The sequence below is a fragment of the Myotis lucifugus genome, unplaced genomic scaffold, assembly GCF_000147115.1.
Source record: "Myotis lucifugus unplaced genomic scaffold, Myoluc2.0 scaffold_211, whole genome shotgun sequence".
Taxonomy (NCBI): domain Eukaryota; kingdom Metazoa; phylum Chordata; class Mammalia; order Chiroptera; family Vespertilionidae; genus Myotis; species Myotis lucifugus.
The window spans coordinates 1,688,089-1,702,423 of record NW_005871259.1 but is presented as its reverse complement, the minus strand read 5'-3'; the positions used below and the strand labels follow the sequence as shown (position 1 = coordinate 1,702,423).

The 14,335-nt window shown below is 56.5% G+C and overlaps 1 protein-coding gene across 1 annotated transcript in view; it reads left to right on the top strand.

Annotated features, from left to right (window-relative positions):
- The first annotated feature begins 1,176 nt into the window (after positions 1-1,176).
- Positions 1,177-14,335, top strand: part of LMNA (lamin A/C) — a 20,679-nt gene continuing 7,520 nt past the window's right edge. Inside the window, exons 1-2 of the mRNA XM_006097809.3 lie at positions 1,177-1,761; positions 13,939-14,095. Of these exons, the coding sequence (XP_006097871.1) occupies positions 1,406-1,761; positions 13,939-14,095 (513 nt within the window). The 5' untranslated portion in view covers positions 1,177-1,405. The remainder of the gene's footprint in view (positions 1,762-13,938; positions 14,096-14,335) is intronic.

Below are 14,335 nucleotides of genomic sequence, written 5' to 3'. Positions count from 1 at the left end.
TTTGACCAGGGCGGGTTATCAAACCTGAGACGCAGATATCGCAAATCCTTATAAAGAAAGACTTATGCTGATTTCCGGGGCCAGTAAAACAGAAAAGCACAGTGCACATTCTTTTGTAGTGTATTGGCAAAATCTGATGATTTGTTTGTACAAAGGCTTTTTTTTCCCCACACCTCGACACAACTGCCAGATTTCACCTGCAGTGTATCAGAAGCATGAATTAGACTCACGAGAGCTGCCTACGTCTCTATCCCTCCAAAACTTAATGTCTGTGAGTATTGCAAAATACCAGTGAGATTGGAAGCTACACTATTAAGTGCTACGGGAGAATTCCTCGTGCTTTGTGCTCTGAGGTGAAGGCCTGGATAGTAGGTATGGGTGTAAAGGTACGCACTGTCTGATTCCTGTTCAGCGAGCGAAAATATAAGGGCATAATGAGGACAGGAGACTCTGTCTCCTGGTCGCAATAGATCTCATTCCGCTGAAGATCTGAGCCTTATAGTGGATCTTATCATTTCATAAGTGGTCGTGGTGGTGGTGGTGGTGCTTGTTGCAATGGTTGGTTTGGAAGGGAAATTAATTGGAGCAGAAAATGGGAAAAGAGGGACCCCAAACTCCTGGCCCCCACCCCAAAACTGAGGGCGTAAAAGGAACTCAGAATCTAGGACTTTGTTGCGCTTCCCCCAACTCCCCCTAGGCATTCCTTCCCCACCCCATCCAGGCATACTGAGAGGCAGCTTTCAATGGACTGCCCACGTGTGGAGGGGGGGGCAGGGGTGACTCACTATTACTATGGGGGGGAAGGGGGGACGGGTGGTGTTAGAAGAGTGAGTCACCCTGATGGGCACCAGCCTCTGTCCCCCTCCCCCCTTGCCTGGCGCCCTCCCTGGCTTTACACCCACTTTCCCTCTCCCCCCTGCCCTTCACCCACCCACTCGCACCCCTTGGCTCTGCGCTCTGCCCCTAAGGCCTGAGACTGTAGGAGGGTTGAGCAGCCAGGAACCAAGATGGGAGCTTCAGCAAAGCTCCTGGCACAGTGGGGTGCGCGGGAGAGGGTGGGGCGCGACTCCGCCAAGGCTGGGCGGTCCTTGCCCCCGTTCACCACTCCCGCCCCCGCCCCAGTGGGTGTGCGACGGCCCCTTTAAGAGCAGTGGCTCCTCCTCCCATTCCCAGGACCTATTAGAGCCTTTGCCCGGACACCGGTGACTCAGTGTTTGCGGGAGCGCCGCAGCCACTCCAGCCAACCCGGATCCCAGGTCTGACAGCGCCCAGCCCCGCTCTCCACGTCTGCCAGGAGCGAGCCGGCCGGTGCGCTCCAACCCCGAGCCGTCTCTATCCTTCCGCCGGAGCCCCGTGCCCTTCCCGGGACCCCTGCCCTGCGGGCAGCGCTGCCACCCTGCCGGCCATGGAGACCCCGTCCCAGCGGCGCGCCACCCGTAGCGGGGCGCAGGCCAGCTCCACGCCTCTGTCGCCCACCCGAATCACCCGGCTGCAGGAGAAGGAGGACCTGCAGGAGCTCAACGACCGCTTGGCCGTCTACATCGACCGTGTGCGCTCGCTGGAGACGGAGAACGCGGGTCTGCGCCTTCGCATCACCGAGTCCGAGGAGGTGGTCAGCCGCGAGGTGTCCGGCATCAAGGCCGCCTATGAGGCCGAGCTCGGCGATGCCCGCAAAACCCTCGACTCGGTGGCCAAGGAGCGCGCCCGCCTGCAGCTGGAGCTGAGCAAAGTGCGGGAAGAGTTTAAGGAGCTCAAAGCGCGGTGAGTGCGCCCAGGTGGCGGCGGGCCCACGTGACGGCGTGCGGGCGGACTGGTCACCCCCGCCTGGCCCCAGGCGGCTGATAACGATGCCGTATAGTCTCCTCCCTCCGAACTGCCCCCTGCGGGTGCCTGGCAGTGCCAAGGGAAATCGTCTGGATAGGACAGATAAGGGAGGGGTCTCCGGGAGAGGGTGGGGTATATAAGAAATGGTGGGGACATCAGGGCCAAGGAGGGACTGGTGGCAGGCCCACATTCAATCAGGGTAAGGTTTCCAGCCGTCTGGAGCCTGGGGTAGGGGCTTGAGCAAAGCAGAACGAACCCTGCCTGGTCTAAGAATTCTGGGCACCCCAGGGCACACTGGAGTGGGTGAAAGGGGCCTGTTAGAACTTTCTTGGCAGGCTTGGCACAGCGCCAGTTTTGCCCAGACTGGCCTCTAAACACATGATGACCATAAAACGGAACTCCGAGCTGGCAGATGTCGAGTGGTGCTGGGGAGAGGTCACTAAGGCAGAGTGACCCCTTTTCCCCCTGGAGGGGCCTGTGGGTAGCCCTCTTGGCACGACCCTTTCTGGGGTTCTTTCTAAGAGCTGGGAAGTTATGCTTGGCTTCCTGCATGTCCGGGACTTTCCCCGGGCCCTGACAGGCCCACCGAACGGCTCCAGGAGAGCGGCTCCCCCGCAGCTCCCACAGCCCTTGGCCTGCTTGGCCTGGAATGCAAGGGAGGGAGGGAGACGGAGGGCAGAGGCTCCACCTCAGGAAGTTGTGTTCTGCCTAGGTCTGGTGGCTGCCCCAACCTCCCAGGCCCGCTCTGCCTGGTGTCTTGTCCGCTTTAGGGCCGTGTCCCTCTCTGCCTCCCTCCTTGGGGTGAGCCGCTTTCATTTTCCCAGCCGAGCCGAGCCGTCTTTGCTTTGGCCAGAACTCTTAGCCACTGCCTCTTTGGATCTTTGCCTTAATAAATTGCTGGAATACAGTGACATTTTTGAAATCCAGCCGTTGGAAGCTTCAGGCCACTCCTACCTTACCCATCCCTGCCCCGCCCCGCCCCACCCTACTTCACTCCACCCTCTTTTCTAAAAAGGCCTTTGGAGCCTGGAAGTTGAGGCCGCCTTTCAGGCCCCAAGAATTTGGTTCCCTCCTCTCTGTTGCCCTTTCTCTACAAAGGCTCAAACTGAAGAGCTCTAACGCGCCTGGACAGTATGACTCAGTTGGCTGGGCGTTGTCCCGAGCACCGAAGGTTGCCGGTTAGATTCCAGGTCAGGGCGCATGCCGCGGGTTTCAGCTCTGTCCCCAGTAGGTCAAGTGCAGGAGGCAGCTGATCCATGTTTTGTGCTCACATTGGTGTTTCTCTTTCCTCTTCCTCTCCCTTCCTTTCTCTCTACAAAATCCTAAAAAAAGAGAGGGGAAGAGAGCTCTAAAGGTGCTTGAAGATCCCTGGGCTTGGAGCAGGGAGGACTACGGTTTGAGTTCCCCTCTTCTTCTCCCTTTGCATCATCTCCAAACTCTTAAATCTCTACGCGTTCTGTACTCTTTCCACCACTTTACTAGCCCCAGTCCCAAGTACGGTGGGTGTGGCGGATCCATCCTCTGGTGAAGAGTAGATGGAAGTTGTGTGGCGAGGTGGGCTGACTTTTATTTCTGTTGAAAGGGATCGCTCCTGTTTTTTGTTTTGTTTTGTTTTTTTTCACTAGAGATTTGAACTGTTAGGTTAGCAGGAGAAACACGAGTGCTGGAGAATGTTGGTGTTCTGCCCACTCAACCACCAAAGCCCCCGTTGCAAATCCCTGTGAAGGGCGTTTTTGCAGACTTTTTTTCTGGGGTAGACACTGCTCAGGAGATGGGACTGGTGGAGTTGATGGTCTCATGCTAACCCGGCAACACCAGCCTGTATCCTCTGCCTCCTGGTGCAGCTGTCCAGGCCCCGGACACCAGAGGGAGGTGTGCACACGTGGGGCAGGGGTGGGGGTGGTGTGTGGACTTGTTATATTTAGCCACCTGACTCTCTTCTCCCCCGCTGATCCTGGCTGGGCTTCCGGAAAAGGGGGGTGGGTTTGCACATCTGGATCCCCGGCTGATGGACAGCAGGGTGGAGACAAAGGGGGCTCAGAATGGGGTGACAATCCCTTCTATGTCCCCCAGTGGGAGGAGCTAGGATTCGTTGCTCCCTTTTGTGTCTTGCTGTACTCAGGGTGAGGTAGAGAAGAGTCGAATGAAGATTTGGGAGAGGAGGAAAGGCATTGTCCTAACTCCTCCCACTAAAGCCTAAAGAGAAAGTGTTGTCTGGTTTAATGTTTAATTAGAGCTCAGAGTTCAGGGTCAGGCTTTGGGCTGGGATGCAGAGCCACCTGTAAGATCCTGTGGGTCACACCCAGGCGTTTGGGGCTCTCTTGTTGAGTTGGGTTGTAGGCTCCAAGCAGAAACACTCCTCTCCTCCTTCCCCTCCAACACACATACACGCGTTCTTTCTACTCCGGAGCCTAAGTCCAGGGAGAATGAGATTGAAAGCACCAGGGAAGGCCTGCCTGGGGTCCAGACTTGGAGCTGGGCCCCACCCCAGGCAGGACAGCTGGGTAGATGACTCATATGCTGCCCCCCTCCCTCCCACCCCGGTGGCTTTACAAGAGACTGCGGGAGACCGACCGGGTGGAGACAGCAGATGTCTTCAAGGGAGGGATGGGGGCCTGGATGTCTGCATCTCCATCCCAATCTCCTGCTCCCTACTCCCCACAACATCCTGGGATCCTTTCCTGTTCTCCCTTAGGACCTCCGGTGGTGGTCTGGAGTCAGGGCTCCGGGCAGACAGTGTGCACAAGTGGTTCTAGAGTTACGAGCTTGGGCGCAGGACACAGTGCCGGGGTCTGTGCCTTCCCAGGCGGAACTGGAGGAGGAAGGCTGAGTCAGAAGTGGGGATCTCCCAGGCCCACAAAGCAGAAGTGCTGCTTCCATCCAGAGGAGACATGTGCACTTGACAACTTCCTGGATTGCCCACCTCAGTGGGAACAGGCAGGGAAGTGTAGGCGCATGGTCATCAGAGCTCTCATCGGGATAAGCGTAGCACAGGCCAGGGAGGTTCCATGTCACACAGCAAGGGAGGGACACGTTAGGGCTTGAGCACAAGTCCAGTTCTGACTTCTAGTTGAGTGATCATACCATTAAACCGTACTCCTCCAGCTTAGGGAACAGGTTGGAGGGTCAGGAGGGTGGGAGGGGATGGAGTCTGGAGATTTTGCTCTGGGACCTCAATGCTCTGCTATTCTGCCAGGGCCTGTTAGCACTTTATTGAGAGTATTACAGATATCCCCCTTCCTCGCCTATGGTCTCCCTCCTCCCGGTTCCTGCTCCGCCCCAGGCCTTCACCATCCTATTGTCGATGTGTCCATAGGTAATGCATATATGTATATAGGTCTTTGGTTAATCTCTTCCCAGCACCCAACCCCCCTTCCCTCTGAGATTCGTCAGTCTGTTCCATGTTTCCATGCCTCTGATTCTATTTTATTCATCAGCTTATTTTGTTCATTAGATTTCTTGTTCATTTAGTTTTATTTTTAGATTCAATTGTTGATAGATATGAATTTATTGCATTTTATTGTTCATATTTTTTCTTTTTCTTCCTTCTTTCTTCTTTCTTCTTCCTCTTCTTAAAAGAACAACCTTCAACATTTCATGTAGTACTGGGTTATTGGTGATGAACTCCTTTAGCTTTTTCTTGTCTGTGAAGCTCTTTATCTGACCTTCAGGTCTAAATGGTAGAGTAATCTTGGTTGTAGGTCCTTGCTATTCATCACTTTGAATATTTCTTGCCTCTCCCTTCTGGTCTGCAAAGTTTCAGTGTCAGTGTGCTTCCTTCTTCATTTCCCTAGTTGTAGGGCTTCCATTCAGCCAGCTTTCAGGCGGTTCTGAATGATGGTTGTTCTGTATTTTAGTTGTAATTTTGATGTGGTTGTGGGAGGTGGCATTTACCTACACCGCCATCTTGGTTCTCTTATGTCAGAGCTTGTTAACACTTAATAACAGCATTTGCCCCAGCCTGAATGACCCAGGACCTACCTTGCCAGGCCATGGGTCAGGAGGCTAATGATTTCTGTTTTGGGACTTGTCATGGGAATTGTCTACCAGGACCTGAGGATGGATATGCCCTGAAAAAAACAACAAATATATATATATATATTTCAGAGAGGAAGAGAGAGATAGAAACATCAATGATGGGAGAGAATCATTGATGGATTGATGGCTGCCTCCTGCATGCCCCCCACTGGAGATCGAGCCCACAACCCAACCTGGGCATGTGCCCTGACCGGGAATCAGACTGTGACCTCCCGGTTCATAGGATGATGCTCAACCACTGAGCCACGATGGCCGGGCAGGATGTGCCCTTTTCATGGAGGCCTTTGAGTATACCTGGGCCCCAGTCCTCACCCCCCATTCTGATTCAAAACAAAAGAAGATACAGCTAAACCCTGGGGCTGAGGAGAAACAAGAGACAATAATTCAGGGCCCCTGATTGCCTTCCCACAATCGATGCCTTTGGTTGGCACTTGCCCTGGCCTTCAGGAGTCTGAGACTTACTCTTGTTTGGGATGTGGCCATTGCCCCCACTCCCAGTCCCACCCCCAGTGATTCAGTAGCTCAGTGTCAGGGCTGAAGCCAGAGACAGCTGGGGGAACAACTGGTAGGAGAGGCCTTCACCTACCAACTGTGCCTTCTGCTCTCCTCCCCCTCGCCCCCCCTCCTCAGCCCCTGACCACCTCTAGCAGCTGTAGCGGCCAAGACCGGGTCTGGCTCAGAGGCCCGCACACTAGAACAGTTGATCCAGTTCCTACCGCCTAGCCCCCTTTGTACTGAAGGTGACACGGGCCGAGCTCGAATATTCTCGGAGCTGTCTCTGGGGAGGTTGCAGTCTCAGCCCTTAACAAGAGGCATGGGGGTCCACCAACAACAGTGTGTGAGGGAGTTGAAGCAGCCCTGGCCCTCGGTGTCCTTAGTTCTAGGGGTAGCCCTGTCACTAAATTGCGGTGTGCCCTTGAGCAAATCACCTCCCTTCTCTGGGTTTCCTTGGCGATAAAAGAAGGGGGTGAGAGCAGGTCTCCAGAGATCCCTCAGGTTTCAAAGTAGTACAGTGACCCACAAAGTGAGAAAACAGCCTTCTAAATACCAAGCTGTACATATTAAAATCAAATAGAATGAATAGCCAATGCTATTCTCAGTAGACATATTTCCCACAATCTGTGGAATTAGAAATACGGGCCTCTTTCTTCCCAAAGAAAATGGGTTAATGATGACATTACACTCTTGGCTTGTGCTTTGTTTTTATTGCTAGTGGGAAAGGATACTCCGTTTTCAGTGCCTCTCCCTTCGGGACAGTGGAAAGGGCTGTATCAGGTAGAAGGAGAGGGAGAGTCCCGTTGACGTGTGTTGAGGGCAGGCGGGAGGCCCTGGGAAAGGCAGGGCTGTCACCTTAAAGCTGCCCAGGATTAGACATTGTCTGTCTAAGCCCGAGGGAGCTGCAGGGTGACCTTGAGGGCCCACCTTCTACCCGTCCTGGACCCATTTTTGGCTCCCCCAACCGGAGGCTGGGCTGTGAGGCCTGGGCCCTAAACAATCCTTCAACAGGGCAGGCATAGTTTGGGAAGGAGACAGGGCTGGAGGGGGTGCTCCCCGACCCTTAGCGGGAGAGGAAGCCTGAGTCCCGCCTGTGGAACAGGAATGATTCTGGCTGGGACCGCAGAGAGTAGAGTAGAGAGCGGAGAGGAGACCCTGAGCTTCTCCAGCCAAAGAAAAGGCTTCTCCAGCCAAAGAAAAGGCGGAGGGGTCGCTGTTTTTGCTGAGTGGCAGCAAGAGGGATGAGTCTGATCTGATGGGAGACACATGGAAGGGAATAGGCCGATGAGTTCTTTTCAGGCTGGCCCAGGGGAGCTAGAGGCCCTTCATTCTGAGGGGCCCCGTTCTGGGCAGTGGAGAGGAGGCAGTTGGGGATTGCCAAGTCCCCCTTCCTCCCGAAGCGCTCACGCTGCCTCCCTCTGCTGGGTCTGGAGAGAGCTGCATCTCCCTAGGCTGGAGCTGGAATGCAGTGTGACCAGAACTCCTAGGTCCTACCCCACCTCCTTTTTTTTTTTTTTTTTTTTTTTTTTTTGGTTAGGTCATCTGGAAAATCAGATGGCGCCAGCCCCCACCTCCTTTCTTGATCTTGGGGTGCTGCTCCCACCCCTCCCACTGTTGTCAGGGCTAATTACCATGAGCCACCAGATGGGGTTTGTTTGTTTTAAATCCTTACCTGAAGATATGTTTTTATTGATTTTGAAAGAGAGAGGAAGAGAGAGGGAAAGAGAGAGAAACATCAATGTGAGAAACATACTGATCTGTTGCCTCCCACATGTGCCCCAAGCAGAGATCCAACCGCAACCTTGGTATGTACCCTGACAGGAATCAAACCAGTGACCTTTCGGTATACTGGACAACTCCCCAGCCAACTGAGCCACACTGGCCAAGGCGGATGGAGGGTTAATAGGTCCTAAGAAGGGACTGCTGAGGCACCTTCTTGTGGGGATCTCCTAACTGTCCCTACCTTTGGCCAGTGGCCTCCCTCCCTCCCACTCCCCAAGATGTTCTCTCTCTTTCTAGGCCATCCCTCCTCCCTCCTTGCCCCCACTTCTCCTCTGTTCCCAGACCTCACCCCTGCATTTTTGTGACAACACAGGAATGGTTTCTGTAGAGAAAGGCCAGGAAGAAGGCCAGTGGAGTTTGGCAGGGGACCTGGAGGGAGCGGTGGGTCAGGCAGCCGGCCTCCTGTCGCCCAGGACCCCATGTCCTGGCCGTGGCCGCAGGCTCCTCTTGCCTCTGTACAGTGCCACGTTCATAGCCTCAGCAGCTGTGACTCAGGCTGGGCCCCCTGCCAGGCCCAGTGTCTGAACATGTCAGCAGGCCTCCTACTCCCCTTCTCAGCACTGGTTCCCTCATCGCAGCCCTCCCTCTGGAATTAAGAGCCAGCTTTGTTTGGGGGCAGGACAGCTGGAGCCTGGCGGCCCTGGAAGGAGATCTGATGGGCCTCAGACACCGAGCATGTGTGGCGGGTGTGACACCCAAGAGAGAGGCATGTGGAAGCAGAGCTGTGCCTGCCGTGGGTGCATGTGCCCGTGTGGGGCGTCAGGAGTGAGGGGGCCCTCCCGGAGGGCCTACCATACCCTTTTCTGGGTGTAAAAGACATTTGGGACTCACAGGGTGGGGCTGGAGGAAGCCTCCAGGGGCTTCTCTGTCCCTGGAGCACCTTCCCCTCAGTTCCTCTATTTAAGGCCTCCTCCCCAGAGTGGGGAGGCCAGATGTCCCAGCCTTCCCACACCCTGCGGTTCCCCGAAAGTGAGGCCAGACCCACAGGCCAGCCACGAAACCAAGCAGTGGTTCCTCTGGAGGGAGGATGCCACCCTGGTGGCTTTGCACACGGTGCGGCCGACGTTTGAGGGCTGTGTCACTGGCCTCTGTCTCCGTCCTGGGTGTCTGCGCCCCCTGCATGCATGACGCCATTGTCTGTGTTCCGTCTGTCTGCTGTGAGTCCTCAGGCGACCGGGTGGACAGGTTTTTAGTGTCTGAGCCTCCCCTTTCTAGACCTTAGCTTCCTGTCTGTAAAGTGCAGGAGTTGGCCCGGGAGGAGGTCCCTCTAGGGCAGCGGTTCTCAACCTGTGGGTCGCGATCCCTTGGGGGTCGAGCGACCCTTTCACAGGGGTCGCCTAAGACCATCGGGAAACACATATATAATTACATATTGTTTTTGTGAGTAATCACTATGCTTTAATTATGTTCAATTTGTAACAATGAAAATACATCCTGCATATCAGGTATTTACATGACGATTCACAACAGTAGCAACATTACAGTTATGAAGTAGCAACGAAAATAACTTTATGGTCGGGGGTCACCACCACATGAGGAACTGTATGAAAGGGTCGCGGCATGAGGGAGGTTGGGAACCACTGGTCTAGAAGCCTTGAGCGTCTGTGTGAACCCCCTCGTGTCAGGGCATCAGGGGACATACAGAAAAAGCCCAGAGATGCAGTGTAAGTGGAAAGAGAATCAACCAACAGGTATAACAACAGCTGAACACATTTGGGAAGAGGATGGGGGCGGGGGAGCCTGGGGCGAAGGCGGGCTCAGGTTGGGGCTGGATTTGTATAGATAGATGGAGGGAGGGAAGCGGGGATGTTCAGTGGGAGGGATTGCTGGGACAAAGGGAGGAGGAGGAGGAACGGGCAGGCAGGCTTGGGGTGGAAGTCAGCCTGGCCACAGGTTTAGACACCTGGGCGGGCAGGAGAGAGCTGCTCCTAAGCCAGGAGGGCCAGCACGCCCTGCCCAGCTCTGCCCAGCCACAGGGGGCGCCCTTTCCTGTGAGACAGGAAATGCCCAGGGTCTTCGAGACCTTTGCCCCCCTCCCCTGCCTCTCCTCTCCCCACTTCTCCAGGGTCTCCCTTCCATCATGGGGAACTCCATTGGCTGGTGAGGCTGAGGGGCTGAGGTGGGGCCTGCACGGGCCTGGGGTGGGGCCTCCCACTTCTTATTTTAGTCCCAGCCCTTGTCTCTGCTCCCCTCAGCCCAGGGGAGGAAATGGGGGCCCTCCCGCGGGGCCTCGCAAGTTGCTCCCAGCAACCAGGCCCAAACAGGCCTGCGGCAGGCACGGCTTCCATATCTGGCATCCGAGCTCTGTGAAGTGGGTGACTCAGCGGGTGGGTCACATGGCCCCGTGCCCACCCAGCCCCTTAGCTGTGCTGGGCTCCTTCCTTTCCCACAGCAGCCTAGAGCCTCAGCCCCGTGGGCCCCGCCTTGGGCCAGGCCAGCCCGCTCTCCCTTCCACCTCATGCTCTCCCTCCCACTCCCCTGCCCGCTCTACCCCTCTCTCCTCCCTCCTTCCAAGATCAGATTTGCCAGCTGTGGGAAGAGTCAGCAGCAGGCTGCCCAGCTCCTCTCGCCTCACGAGGCCCCTGGGATGGAGCCACTCCTGTGCTTGGGGAACCTGGCGGATGCGACGGGGAGCGTCGCCCCTGCACTGGCATGGCCTGGGGCCTGGGGCAGGACACGGGCAGAGCCAGGGTCTCCCCTGTGAGCACTAGAGGATTTCCCGACCCCTGCCCGGGCATTGTCTGCCTGAGGATGAGTCACTGCAGAGCCCCTGGTTCCCACCCTTCCCAGCTCCCCTGGCCTGCCCCACCCTGTCCCCCTGCCAACCCGTGTGGGACAGCACAGCATGTGCCCAGTTCTCCCACTGCCAACCCCCAGAGGACTCCAGCACAGGCAGCACCACTGCTCTGGGGCTGAGCCCCTGGCCAGTGTCTTCTTGGGGTCTGGGCTGGATCTGGAGACCCCAACTAGCTAGGAAATGGCTTTGGGGGCGGAGGGGCGGGCAGCCCTGGGGAGGAGGGAGTGCGTGTGGCTCCTAACCACAGAGCTCCCGGCTCTGAGTCATGAGGCATGAGTGATAGTGGCTTCTTCCCCGCCGATGGGAGCTCCCCGATCCCAGCTGAGAAAACCGCAGCGGCCCTTCCTCAGTTCCCTCTCTGCTCATGGTTCTCCTCATCTGCAGGGTGTGGCGTGGTCCTTTAATGGCACCTGGTTCGGGCGATCATCTAATTCTCCAGGAGGGCACGGGGAATAGCCCCTTAATTTCGTGGGGGCCATTATTTTGTGGCAGGTGCTGAAGCAGCGCAGCCACCAACTGTGAACTGACTTGCTCAGACCCGGGACTCAGCTCTCTGTGCCTCAGTTTCCTCCATCACATAGTAGCAGCATCTACCGCGTCCTGCCCCAGGCCCCGTGCCATGCCACGTGAAGATTGGCTTAACAGTGAAAGATTGAGAGCAGCTCCTGGCACATAATCTGCTCGATATGTGTTTGCTGTTATGATATTACTGTGACCCTAACCACCCTGCCTTTGGGAGCAGTAGGAAGGGAAGAGGTTAGACTGAAGGGGAAATTCTCGTAGTTGTTCACCTGTAAGCTGCCAGGGGCTCTGTACCTCTGCTCTCCTGGGTCAGGTCTGCCACAGGGAGGGCCAGAGCCTGGAGTCTGAGGTCAGGAAGCAGGACTAGGGAAGAGATGCCCTTGAGATGCCTTCTGCAGGCATCGCTCTTTCCGGCTTCCCCAGCTCAGGCGAGCTGGCTGGGTGGAGCCCTCCCCCTCCCGCCAGCTCCACTCGCTAGGCCTAGGGCTTAGGAAGCAGTGGGGGGGAGCCCTCCTGTGAGCCTGTCCCTGCTGCGGCTGGCAGGGCTTGACACTGGGCCTTTACCTTCCTCCTCTGTGCCCCAGTTTTCTTTTCTGAAAAAGGAGGGGATTGAGCTGAACCCACTCTAAACTCCTTCTAGTTCCCTGCACCCTGAGAGCTCCCAGGACGGCCAGCGGCAGCTGTTGGCCCGCAGGGTAGAGAGGCCGCTTCTGGGAAGCCCCAGCCAGCCTTGGAGTCCGGTCAAGGCCCTCGGAATCTGTCTGCCGCGTCTTCACTTTACCAGCGGTTTTTCTTCTTTCTCCCTCCTCCCCCTACAGCTGCCTCGGCTTCGGAAAAGTTCTGAAGTCATGGAAAGTTGGGGCTGTGCTCCCAGCCAGGGGCTGGGCCGGATGGCGGCCAAAACCTGAGCTGGGTTTTGACTTTATTTTTAGCTTTTCGGGCTGAGACGGAGGAGGGGAGACCTCCTCCAGTTCTGGGAGGGCCTCCTTTCACAGGAGACAGACGCTGTGGCATTCAACTGCTCGTTGTGAGGTGTGGCCAGAGGCCTCGACAGGAGCAAGCATGCCGGCTGGGGGTGCTCCCCCCAGGGGCTCACATCCTTCCCGGGCCTGTCTGGACGTCACCCTGTCCCCTCCCAGCGGAGCCCAGTGGAAGGGGAAGTGGCTCCTGTTTGAATCTGCGAAGGCGGCAGAATGCTGCCTGGGTCTTGGCCTCTCCCTCCAGCGCGGCCTCTAGTCTGGCCTCTCCCTCCTGCTCCACAGTGGATTGTTGTGGAGCTTAGCGCTTTTGTGGCCGGAGAAAAATGTTGGCAGGGCCACCTTTTCCCTTTCCAGGATAGAATATTTTCCCCCTGCCGACGCTGGGTTTTCTCTTTTCCATCTGCTGTGGTGGGTTTGTGCTGAAGGCCTGATGTGTTACAGATGGCAGCTGGGACCCGGCCCTTTGGCTCTCCCCCACCCCCTGCGTCTGAACCCTTTCTTTCAGCAGACATTGGTGAAAGGGCAGAACATCCGGAGAGTTCCTGGATTCCCCAGGGGTTTTTAAGAAAAGAGGACCCCTCTATTTTTCCAGTTCACTATCCAGCAAAAATCACCAGGGGCCCAGAAAGGGGAGGGGATGGGGGGCAGAGGCAACCTGTTTGCTCTGCTTGGTTCTAGCTGAAGCTTCACCTGCTGTGAGGAGTGGGGAGGTCATATCTGGAGCCAGATGCCGAGGCTCATGGTCGATACGTAGGGATCAGCATTCTCTCAGGCTCTGAGGAGGCCCAGAAGGAGGGGGGCTGGAAGCCCTGTGCTCTGCCCAGATCACAGGACCCAGGCTGAGTCTGAGAAAGGGAAGGGTTCATACCACGCCTGGTTGTCCTCATCCCAGGCCTCCCTGAGTTCTAACCAGGCTCACTCCACAGCCCCCAGAGTGTAAATGGGACTAGAGGAGGGTGACCAACGCCTTTAGGGCTCAAACTGCGAACCATTAGGGATGCACAGACCATTAGGGATGCACAGACCGCAGGGCTGGGAGTCTGGGTCCCTGCTCGGGGGAAGGCTCGGCTGGATGAAAGGCGGGTGGAGTCAGGGAGGAGAAGGTTAAGGCCCCAGTGTGGGAAGGGGTGAGAGACAAAGGTGGCCCTGTTTCTTTGGGAAGGAGGGGAGAAAGGGAAAAGCATATGCATTCATCTCACGGGATCCAGCTTTGCCCTTGGCCCCAGGCACGTTCCTGAACACTGAGTCATGGGAAGGGTGGAGAAGCAGGAGAGGGGTTTGGGGGACTTTGGTGGAAGTGGGAGTCCAGCCCCACAGGCAGGCAGATGCCAACAAACCAAATCCCAGGATGCCCTCTGCTGGCAATTGGAGGGATAGCAGAGCCAGGCCCCACAACTGACCTCTGTTGGGGGAAGTGACTGCTCTCTCTCTCTAGGGAACCTGGCTCTCTCTAGGGACACAGACTCCTCCCCTTAAACCCATTCTTCCTTGCTTCCTTAGCAACAGCAAAAAGGAGGGAGACCTGATGGCCGCCCAGGCCCGCCTCAAGGACCTGGAGGCTCTGCTCAACTCCAAGGAGGCTGCGCTGAGCACTGCTCTGAGCGAGAAGCGCACGCTGGAGAGCGAGCTGCACGACCTGCGGGGGCAAGTGGCCAAGGTGAGACCCCGCTCGGGCCTGCCCATGACCCCCCGGCCCCTGCTCTCCCCCAACCCCAAACAGACGCACCCTCCTTCTATCCCAGTTGCTCTCTGGAGGTGGCTGGTCTGACCTGTCCCAGCCTCAGAGCCATGCACCTGTCCTAGCATCATTTCACCCCATCCGGCATATGTCCTCTCTCTTTGCTGCCCATGTATCTAGCAGAGTGAATTTAAAATTATTCCACAAGCATTCCCATTT